Below are 11,973 nucleotides of genomic sequence, written 5' to 3' on the forward strand. Positions count from 1 at the left end.
TTGTGATTCTCAGCAATTTCTAACACTTTTTGTCACATTCAGCGAACATCTCGTCATGGTTCGCTCGCTCACCGTTCCGTGAGTACACTGTTAAAATAAAAACCTGGTATTCGTACACAATGGAATTACAAGGGGAGTTTGGGGAGGGGATTGGTGAGTTCACTCTCTGGTCTTTTGTTGGTGTTTGGTTCAAATATCAACCAACCGACGTAGCGTCACCCAGAATTCCTGACAGTTCATTTAATATAAAATGTACAGTACCCCTGTATAGAGAGGGTCTGAACTCATCACCGGATGGACACACTGAGTTCTCCCTCCGATCAGTCGAGCACCTCCGCCTTCTCCATCTCTCTCCTTTCCTCTTGGAGGGAGTCCAATTACTGCCATGGAGTACAGACTCCCTCTCCTCCTCTATTCCCGTGCACCCACTCACCCTCCCACCCTCCCACTCTGGCATACTTGTAACTGACCTGGTGGTTTTACAGTTTTCCCCCATGTCTTTGAATATGTCATCACCTCTTAGCACAAATGACTCAGACCATTGTGGAAAGAAGACAAAAACATCTTATGGTTTCCATTTGTTCTGTTTTTTTTATGTCCAGGTAGACTGCACGAATGTGATCAGTGGTTAGCATCATAAATCAGTGCAGCTACATGCAAATAGACAATTAGATAGCAGTTCAACCTGGAGTATTCAATCATGTAACAAATACTCATTTTAGTTGAAGTTCATTATGATTCCTGAATGCAGATATGTCATTTTTACCAGTTCACTTAGTATGTAGGTCTAAACTGGAATATTCTCTATTCTGATAATAATCAGATTGGTAATTCAATTAAATAGTTTTGCACATGTAACTGCACTGTGTGTTTTTGTAGAGATTGGGATCTTCTTTGATAAGGTACTTCTTCTTCAAGGGGCTGTATTTTGGGCACCAGCGCATGGCGTAAAGTTCGTTTTCCACCTGCGCAAAGTTTTATTCGGTATTTTGCACGTTTATTTTTTAAACATTGCGCCCAGGGGTGTGGCAATTAACAACCTAGGGAGGGGCCTGGCGCTTTGTCTAAAAATCGCTATCATACACCACCTAAATCTGGTCAGAAGTCAATAGCGAGTTGTTCATATGATATTACGCCCCAAACACACCCATATGACTGATTAAAAAACCTAGGAACACCTTGTTGCGCCATGCGCTCCACTTTTGATAACGAAACCCCTCCCAATGTGAACTGGACATCCTACTAAATTTGAATAGACTTTTGACGAGTGACGATGCACTTTAGAATGTCATGATAGGGCCCTAAGACTGTATGTATGATGAAGAAACCCGAACAAGAGCACTATTGAGATAACAAGTAAAAAATGAGCTAGATATTTAAAGGATATAACCTGGACATTATGGTGTGGCCAATAAGACACTACAGCAGGCACTTGTGGAAGAATGACTTTGCATATTTGGCTTTGTTATTTGTGTTTGCCTTCCTTCCTCATTGGGATGTAGATTGACATCTTTGCATAAGTCATTCTTTCAGCATCTCACACTTGTACTGTCATTCTGATAAATACCCTTGCTCAGCTCAATCTGAAATTAATTTGGTCCCCCTGAATACTCAGTACTATGCAAACAAAGGCTTGAATTAGAGTGGCGGTCAATGGTGATTTCTGATAACAATGTATGCCATAATGAAATCGGAAATTTAAACAATGTAGCTGTCAGCTAAGGAGGCCGAAAGTTTTTGTCGACTCACAGATTGAAGTGCGCGCTCATTAGAAGAGAGAGATCCACTCAGCAGGGCCGGCCAGCAAGAAGAATGGGAGCGGATAAATTTATCGCAGTGGGAATCAGAGCTAATATGAATGACTGGGAGTCACACTGCCGCTATTCAATAGGAATGAATGGCGACCCTCTGCTGCCGTAAGGACTTTTGGTGAGGCCAGATGAAATGGACCGAGGCTCATTGTACTCAAACTGTGGGCCAATATCACCTGTGACATGGGGAAGCGTCAGTCCTCAGACTGTCGATTTAACACACTTTCCTGTGACAGTTTTTATAAACTGGCTTTAATGGGGACGGCTGTTGCATAACTAGATGTCTCTCTGTCATGGACTGCCTGGTGTCAGGCAGTCATGTTAACTGAATTACTGAAATGATATGAGTTTTCTGATCATTACCTTAGATACAGACAGATCACACACAATAGTGTTCCCACTTAAAGAGCTGCTCTAGTGAGAGTCTCTGAAGCACATTTCTCCTCTTTCCTCAGGTCTTTCCTGTGCTCATTGTGAAGAAGAGTTTCTGATGATAATGCTTAAATTGTAATGTAACTCTAGTTGTTGGCTCACAACAAATACCCACACACTGTTAATAATTTAGAAGCCTTGAAGATGCCTAAAAGCTTGGCATACTCATACCTCATTATGAAACTAGATGTACCACATAGTGGTACATAATATGACCACTGCATATTCCTTCATGTTCTCTCTTCAGAAGATTAAACACACTTCTCAATTTCTCTTCATACTCCTTCATACTCTACTCCATACTCCACTCCTGCAGCTCCTTGTATGTGAGTGTTTTCTTCGGTGTGTGTGTGTGTGTGTGTGTGTGTGTGTGTGTGTGCATCTGTGTGGCCCCTGGGGGCCAAAAGCTTCTATTCTTTAACAGCCTAGTGGGACTACATGCCCACCAAAACGTATGTGCCCCTGTGAGTAAATTCCCTTAAATTACTGGGGAAAACCCCCCGAAAAAAACGTTGACCAAACCTATATGACAACGCTGCGCTACTGTAGCTCTGCAGCAGTCATAAAAAATGATCAGAGCTGTTTGCAATTTCTTTATATTTCACTAATTTGCAGCAAAAACAATAATATCCAATGTATGACATGGTGTCTTTCAGACAAGCCAGTTTGCATGTATACATTTGAGTATGAACCCAACCCAAAACACATCACATAGCCTAATTGAGCAATAATTACTATTTGTGTGGACATACACAGTTTTTTGGCTTCTGCCAGTTTTTTGATGGAAAAGTACCACTTAATCCCCCGGGGTGATGAATCTCAGACAGGGCAAAGCAGACATGATTTATAGCTTCAGTGGTGGGCTAACAGTGAAAGAGGAGCGACAGTGGCATATGAATCACACCATTGCCGGGGTGGCAGAAAGCCATTCAATTTCCACAATGAGGGGAAACCTTAATCCTTACCTTAATGACTGACGTCTGGAACAATAGGCCCACCAGACTCCCCTAATTAGGAGTGGTTATTCGTTTCTGAAGATGTGAGGAAACGCTCGGAAGGGGAAAAAACTGTTTATCTTTTTAAATACCTGTTCTAAATCCTACTGTGAGTGCAATGTTTGGAATGTGCTGGAACATTCTGCTACATTGTCAGTTATGTAACTCAAAGCAGAGCTGAATTCATTGTTTCAAAGTTTCTGACCAGCTATTGCTTTTGCACTTGTAAGAACAAGAACATATGCTAAAGAAATGTTTTCCTGATACATGCTTCTGAATAATTGTTAATAAGCAGGAATTAACAAAAATGTGTTTCACTGATAAAAAACAGTTTGTTGTTGTTAATGCTGTAAATTCTGTTAACTGTGCTCTTTTTGTAGTTCTGTCGCCAGATTAATATTTTAGTAAGACTAGTAGTAGACTTTAGTAGTACTTTAAGATGTACAGTGTGTACATTGTACTAATTGTTGTTTTTGCTACCCATCAAAAATATTTGTTAGTGCTCTCTTGACTGATCTCTTATTTTCTTCATGTTCTAAGTCATATTATAACCATAATCACATCATGTATTGAGACATTGTATTGAGTTCCATGTGTTCTGATTGGATGATCATGAAAGGTTGCCTACTGATTCTGAGTTTTTTTTAGAAAAAAACACAATACTTAGGAATATTGCCCTGCAACATTGCTCAAAAAGGTGCCTTGTGCATCATCAGCTTTACAGTCCATTCCCTCTGCCACCATGTCTTGCTGGTGGGGACACAGTTTTTTCCTTGATGGCCACTGATTGCTCATTGTCTCTCTTATTGAGAGCAAAGGCTTTGGGATCGTGATCTTATTAAACTGAAATCCTTCCATTTACTTATTCTTCAGCCATTCAACTAGGAAACACTGGTGAAATTCCTGGAGGCCTAGTGTTGATTTGTGTCCACCACGGGTCTCTACACATCTCTAGCAACTCTTCTGGGACCGAAGCTTATTCAAGTCCATTAATTTCCCTGCACACTGCAACACGGCTTACAATTCCGCCGTGACTTTGCAAGGTTTGTGAATGGCGCCACACATAATCTCTATTACATTTTGTGTCACAGCAGTAGATTACGGTTATGTAATTCCTAGAACACAATGGAACGGCATCATTTGCAAAACCTATCATGGAATGACAAGCTCAGCAGCAAACACTAGAGTTATGCCAGCGCTGGTTCCCCAGATGATTTAGCAGTGTTTGATAAATTGACAGGACCAGGCCTCCTAAGTTTCCCATAATTATGTATTACACATGACCTTGGGGCAGGCACACATCTTATCTCTACTTATCCTTCATGGCTTCTTCACAACGTGGAAGTGGATTATGCTCAAAAGGGTCTCCCGAGGGCACACAGGAAATCTGTGTGGACCATTAGAAAGATTTTTATTTACAAGGAAATTTCTTTTTCTTTCTTTCTTTTTCTCTTTCTTTCTTCCTTTCTTTCTTTTTTTCGCCCTTTATCCCTAAAAGTCAATGCATTAAAAAGATTATGTTTTTACTGATTAACTTTGATTTTCTGTGTTCTTCAATCCAGTGAAGGGCGGAGTGTTTGGTAGTCAGCTACTGGGTTGGTCAAACTAATTGTCTTTGAGCTTTGAGAAGTTGGGCGTCGAATGAAAAATATCCTTTGTGACTTTGACCTGTGGCAGACTTGAGGTAATTATTGTAATTGCCTGTGAGTGGTTCAGCAAGCTAATTGGCTGGAGAAACCTGCCAGTGCCGTATTTCTTAAAAACCCTATGCGATTTGTAATGGTACACCCATTGGAATTACTATCTGTTCTGTCTAGACAGAGGTTGGAAGTCAATGTTAGAAAGGAACACACTCAGTATCCATAAAGTCGTATTACAAATACGAGACATACTGAATTAATAATATATAAATAAGTGTGCATGGGAGTTTGTTTTGTTTTCCTCTTGATGCATTTCACCTTTCACACTGTCATTTTTTCTAAACTATTTGATGGCGCAAAGTAGATAGAGCATGTCTGGCAAGGTCTCTGACCAGGGTGCTGAAATGCCTCACAGGGATTTTGCAAGAGTTAACAGGATCCATGAAAGCACCACAGGCCCTGAAGCAAGTGCCTCAACTGGAAGTGAACTGTGTAAAAGTTTACTTATTCATCATTAATTTTATATATATGGTAAGACAGCCTTTTGGAGGCACTTCATTGTTTACATGTATGGCTCTTGTGGTGATCATACACATCCATAAACTTAGGCAGACATATACATAATATACATATACGTAATAGAATAATAGAAATACAATCATGTGATTAATATATAAAAGAGTATTTATTTTAACTAAAAATAATAATTAATAGTCAATAATTAATAGTCTGTGAAAAGTATTTTTAGAATATAAATAAGAATTCTAATGTGAGCCTCCTTCACAGCCTGGTCAGAGGCTTGGTCAGTTCTCAACAGTTGAAGTGACACAACCCAGTGTTAAAATGCAGCGATGCCAGCATCGCTTGGGCTTGATGGCCTTCACTTGGTCATCCTTCTTCTGGGTTTTCTTAGCTTTGTTCTTTCCACTGCGCCTCTCTACCTTCCTGGCCTTCTTCTCAGCCTTGGCGAGAGCTTTCAGCTGTTTCTTTCCCTCAGCCTCCCTGACCTTACTCTCCAGCTCCATGAGCTGCTTCAGGATTAGCTGATCTGCTTCCATGTCTTTACAGGCACTGCTGCTGGGAGAATACTGAAGTAGAAGACAAAAATTGAAGATCAAAATCTACAGATATGGGAAGTTTTCAAACATTTAGTAAGGCAAGTCAATCTCTCATCCAGGGTAGGAATTTCACGACGGCAATGGCCGTCGTAGCCCCTTGCGTTGGCCGTGAAGCCCCTTTGAAAATCATAGGTTTACAGGCCACGGTGGCCTTGTCCCACTAATAGCGATTTTTATTTAGCCTGTGGCCTGTCAAAATAATTTTAGCATTCACAGCGCAAATTAATTTAGTCTTTTACGCAGTGGAGAAAGTGACAGCGCAAGAAAGTGCGTCCAAATTCACCCATTCTTCTCAGTTGAACTACTCGCGAAGTAGCCTATTCATCACACAGACATCACAAGTATCTCATGAAAGAGCTTTTTCTCAGCTTTTAAACGATGTTAGCCGACAATTGCTGTGTTGAACGGTTCGCGAGAAAAGTAAATAATATAATTCAATTTAATCATACATTCTACTGAAGGTTTTGCGTCCATGATCTCCCTACCCATTCATCTTGGTGGAATACTTCACAAACCCTTCTTTTAACACATGACAAACCGACAAACCACATATCAGAATAAACAGCAGACCTTACCGAACACAAAGGTGTAAAGCAGTCCCCTGTACAGTTAGCCGTTCCAGAGTAATCCAGTTTTGAATTTGCAGTGCATTGAATTTCGACATGCATGGATGTCTCCAAATTTGGGCTTTAAGTTTTACAATGTGTTTAAATTGTTCCACATGATTTCATAACGGGCCAAATACAAAATAAATGTTACAAATATCGCCTAGATATTGGTAAATCAGAGGACAGCTGACTAAGAGTTTGTGAAAGTAGCCTTAATGATCACAAAATGCTAAGCATGCATCTAGGCTCTAGATCAAGAGATTCTGAGACTTTAGTTCTTCATGTAGCCACTAACATACACAGTGGTCATTCAGGGTGCTTTAGACTTTATGCACTTTCTCCATATACTTTATATCAATTCACGGCCACTGTTGAGTAATGTTATCAGTGTTAGGAAAGCAAGCAGTCATGTCTCACCACCCTTTCCCTTGTGGGGGGTAAAGGGTTAAGGCTGCCAGTCTTAAATGTCTGTGTATAAAGTCAAATAATTATGCTAAAGCTGGCTGCTTGGAGTCCGCATCAACGGGGCCTAAGCATTTGTTAGCCTAAGCATTTGTTAGCAAAGCCTTTATATATCTATAGTAGTATAATAGTATTTCTGATATGTTGCTGATTGGGTCATAAACGGCCACAGCAACAAAGGGGAATGACTGACTCTTCTCTATAATTGTGTTGCATGTTTTTTTTAAATATTTCTGATATGTCGCTGATTGGATCATAAACGGCCACAGCAATGAAGAAAAGTGAAAGTAATTGATAATGACTGATTGACTCTATTATTGTGTTACATGCTCCAAATGTAAAGCACTTTGAGCTGCATTCTGTGTATGAAAGGTGCTATACAAATAAAGCTATTATTATTATTACCAGTGTAGCTGGCTGGCTCCTGATCTCCTTCATCAGCTTCTGTCTGCTGATGGCCATAGAGATCAGAGCAGACAGCAGGGCCTCTTCTCTCTCCACCCTCTCTCTCTCCCACTCAGCTCTCTCTTGCACCCGCTCCCTCTCCAGAGCCCTAAGCTCCATCACTTGCTCCTCTCTCTCCTCCTGCAGGAGCTGCTGCAGGTTCCTACGGGATTTCTCAAGAGCGGTGAAGTACTCATTGAGCTCCTTCAGGTCAGAGGCCTCCAGCTCCACCTCAGCATCATCTCTCCCCAGGCTCTCTCTGATCTTGTGAGGAGACCAAGCTTGCTCAACCAAGAGTTTGGAGTGATGCTGGGTTCCCACCTCATATCCACCATCACCTTCTGCTCTCTCCATAATGGCTGATGGAGTGGTTTTATTTATGTTGGTAGCCATGAAGAAGTTCAGAAGTCTGTAACCAGAAACAGAAACAAATGAAGCTTAGGAGAGAATACCCCTAGCCTAGGCCTACACTGTGGAGCCTAATCAGTTTCCACTTGGAATGTTACAGGCTATGTGGCGTGGCGGGAATCTCCAGCACCGTCAGTCTAGGCATCATCACTTTCACTCGACGATTTTTTAAAATGCTGTTCTCGAAACGATCTGGGTATTAATATATTTTTGTTACATGTATGAGTCCGATTAAAACGGTCTACCTTTCAATAAGAAGAGGGTCGTAAAATGAATATTTGATGAATTCAAAGTAAACAAACCGAGCCTGAAATTAGTTTGGAGTCTCTTTCTCAAGATAGATAGAATGCAGTGAAATGATGGAATGTTTGCTTGTTTCTATGGTGTTCTGTGCGAGGCAGAATTTTAAGGATGTCATTGATTAGAACGTTTAGCAGTGACGTTGCCTACAACCGGAAAATTCAGATAGAAACAAAGTAGCCTAACACGCCAGGTAAAGCTGCTAAACAGCAAATTGACTTTAGGCTACACACAACACAACCGGATGAAATAGGTAAAATTCAAGAATTGTGATGACGCGAGTAGGCCTAGCCTATAAGGATACAGGTCATTGCATTCATGTTCAAGCTTTGGAAATGACAATGAATGCATAAAAGGAGTCCAGAGATGTGCATGCACCGAAGCTGCATATAGCCTATCCAACATAAAAAAAAACGTAGGCTACGTGTATAGGCTATAGCCTAAGTTGCAAACAAAGTTAGTTAATTCAATATGTATTGCTTCAAGACAATGCAAGTGGCCTAGGTAGACGGCCGCCCCCCCATCGAATAAGCCTAGTTTCAGTGATGTGGGAAATGGGATGTCACAGGTGGAATAGTTGAAACTTTCAGAATTAAAAAAACAAAACAAAAAAAACAACGATTCAATTATCAATGTAATGTTTTCTTCTAATGTTGTGAACGTTATCAATATAAGACCAACCTTATGTTGCAGTTTTGCATATGACAAAAAATAGATGTAGGCTACTGTGTTCAACTGTATAGGCTACAACAAATGTTTCGATTACATGAAGTTTGTCAGACAAAGTCAGACAACTTTAACAGGGAACTTTATCAGTAATTGCCAGACAAAGTCAGACAACTTTAACAGGGAACTTTATCAGTAATTGCCATTATGTATTTTTTAAGAAACTTTAGAAATATCTTCATCTGGAGTATTTCTCCCTACAGGGCACAGTTTAACATGGTTAGTTAGACAAAGGACAATCTAGTAGCCTAGGCTGCAGGTTAAAACATTTCAGATCAACTCAAATTGGGTAGACTAGGCTTGCATGTGTAATGTTAGCCTGGACAAAATGCCATGTCTCAAGCCAGTTTATTTGTTATCTTATTTGTTCCAACAAGTATGCATATCTTATCATGCTTACTCTATTAGGCTATGCTAATAGGTGTCCATAAGGCCTATGACATCTTCAAAAATGCCTCATAATTCAGGCTCAGAAATGGTCTTCATTTTAAGGTCTGAACCATGTCCAAATAAAAAAAAAACTCATGTAGATTGCACACACCCAAATTATATTTTATATAAAGAGTAGCCTTTATATGTAATCCATACAATATTCTTTACTCCTGCAGAAAAAAAAAAATCATGGACCATGTCTTTAATGATGAATGGTGAAGACCTCAGACCTGCCATGTTGTTTGCAATTAGATCTTATTCCCCTACAACATCTACTGCCGTCCATGGAATTGTTATGCGGTAGCGATAGAACCACAAAGAATTTCCAGCATGACCTTGAATGAATGAGACGATGACTCAAACCTATACCCAACCCCCCCTAAGGAAATTAAAAGCAAAACAATATTCACCAGGAGTGGTGGAGACACATTTTGGCATGAGAACACTGCTGAACCTCTGCACACAAGTCTCAGTATGTCTCCCAGCTGCAGACCAGAGGACTGCTGTTCCAAAGTGCAGCACTCGTCTCAGACAAAATACAGAGTGCTGTGCAGCAGCCCTAATGAAGACAAAAAACCCTGAGCCGGGAGCGTTCAGACAGGGCTCTCTGTTACAATGGCACTCAAAGCCAATTGTTGCACTGCCTGTCCAAACAAGGGGGGGACTGTCATATGCTTCTGGAGGAATAAAAAAGGAGAGCTAAGTTTATTGTCTGACAAACGCGGTTGGGTGGCACAGGTCAGGGAGTCATTCACAAGTATCGTTTGACTTTGAGGGTTTTCTGTACCTGTCTTGAGAGCAGAGCAGTCTCTCAGGGCTTAATGAGCTGAGCAGCTCCAAGGAAGAGCCGAGGTGCAAACTCCCAAAGGCAAATGCAAACTCCCCAAAAAAATGGTCTGAGGAGGTAGTTCTTTGTAGGAAAATATTAGTTCTGGTTACTTTTGAAATTGGGATCATCAAAAATCTTGACACAAAACATTCAAATTTAGTTTGCTTTGAAAAAAAAAAAAAATCAAAGAGTTTGGATGCACCTCTGCTCCATGACTGTGTGACCATGAATGGTGTTGGCAGGTGTTGACTAGGAATGTTGGTGTTTTTAACATGATCTCCTCTTTCAAGAATTGCTGCAGCTTCTAGTTTATATCCAGTTTGGATTGTGTATCTTCTAGGCACTGCCATGTGATGTCCTCAAACCTTTCGAAAGTTTCCTTCTTGCCATCTCATTTGTTAAGGAAATAAACAAGATAAAAGTCCTTTGTTTTGGGAAGTTGAAGTTTTAAAAGTTAAATTAGAAGACCATTTTGCATTTGGTCCCACCTCAATTCAGAGGAACACATGCCCAAGATGACGTGTTGCAGTACAGGTTAATCCTCAGAGCTGAGAGGACAAAAGGATGGACACCCGCTGTCTTATCCTACCTGGAGGGAAAATCTACTGATGGGGTAATCACTACAACATGCCCTGTCTCATTTCTGCAACCGTGTTTTAAACCTGCATGCCCTTCACACTGTCCTCTAGCAGTTACTGTTTTTTGTGCCATAGCCCACATACATTTTAAAGAAGCATCCTCTACATGTTTTCATAAATTATCATAAAATGATATCATATCATTTGTATAGATTAGACAATTCTGTCATAGAAACAAAGATTTAGCCATAAGCTACTGTATTTTGTCTGCTCAGCCAAGTGTGACACTAGAGGGTGCTGTTCTAGTGACTGCACACAGACAGGAAATGAGACGTTTCTTCACGGAAGCCATTAGGAAATCCGAAAGTTGAAAAATTGATTGTCGTGCCATGTTGTTTCTTCTCCGATATTTTTCTTGCAGAATTGACCTCAAACAAGCAGTCAATTGTCTTAAATCTACTGAGGCACAGCTTCAGTGTGTGTGTGTGTGTGTGTGTGTGTGTGTGTATTTGTGTGAGGGTTTTTCTGTGTGTGAGGTGAAAGTCTATTTTAAAGCAATTACAGCCTGTGCGGCTGACACTGAGAAGCCATTTTCCCTCCTCCCAGGAACTCGGGGGGTTCCTCGGCCGGCCTAATTTGCACTGCTGGATATTGCTTGTTTTCTCCAGATAATGGGACACATGGGCTTCTAATGGCCTAGCTTCTGCATTGCACTGATGCTACTGCTACTGCTGCCGCTATGGCCTTAGCTCTTATTGTTTTCCATCCTCGACACAGTAATATAGGTGCAGGCTTATCTCTTGTCAAATGGATCATAGTCTAAGTGCATTTTGGTTGGGGTTTGTCTATATCTGTTTGCCTCTCTGTTGGTGTGTGTTTCTCTGTCCTGTCTCTACCTTTTAAACTCACAAACACATTCACAATTCACACACTTCCATTCGCAATTCACACACACACACACACACACAGGGAGAGAGAGAGAGAGAAAGAGAGAGAGCGTGTGTGTGTGTGTGAGAGAGAGAGAGAGAGAGTACTGATTGTGTGTGTTTGGGGAAGGACAAACCTCAAATACAGAACAAACCTCAAACACATTTTGGGTGTTCTAGGGTTGTGATAATCTATAGTCTTGTTCATCTGTCCAAATGACATGCCTTTATATTTTTTATATGAAATAAGATGTTTGGCATGTG

General features: G+C 40.7%; 1 protein-coding gene across 1 annotated transcript; it reads right to left on the reverse strand.

Moving 5' to 3' along the window:
• Positions 1–5,582: 5,582 nt before the first annotated feature.
• On the reverse strand, positions 5,583–8,266 carry LOC121705614. The gene is made up of 3 exons (XM_042086687.1): positions 8,164–8,266; positions 7,472–7,919; positions 5,583–5,966 (listed from the first exon to the last, which is right to left on the reverse strand). The coding sequence occupies exons 2-3, from the start codon at positions 7,901–7,903 to the stop codon at positions 5,682–5,684; spliced, it is 717 nt and encodes a 238-aa protein (XP_041942621.1). The 5' UTR covers positions 7,904–7,919; positions 8,164–8,266; the 3' UTR covers positions 5,583–5,681.
• Positions 8,267–11,973: the final 3,707 nt, after the last annotated feature.

Source organism: Alosa sapidissima, chromosome 3 (genome assembly GCF_018492685.1).
Source record: "Alosa sapidissima isolate fAloSap1 chromosome 3, fAloSap1.pri, whole genome shotgun sequence".
Lineage (NCBI taxonomy): Eukaryota > Metazoa > Chordata > Actinopteri > Clupeiformes > Clupeidae > Alosa > Alosa sapidissima.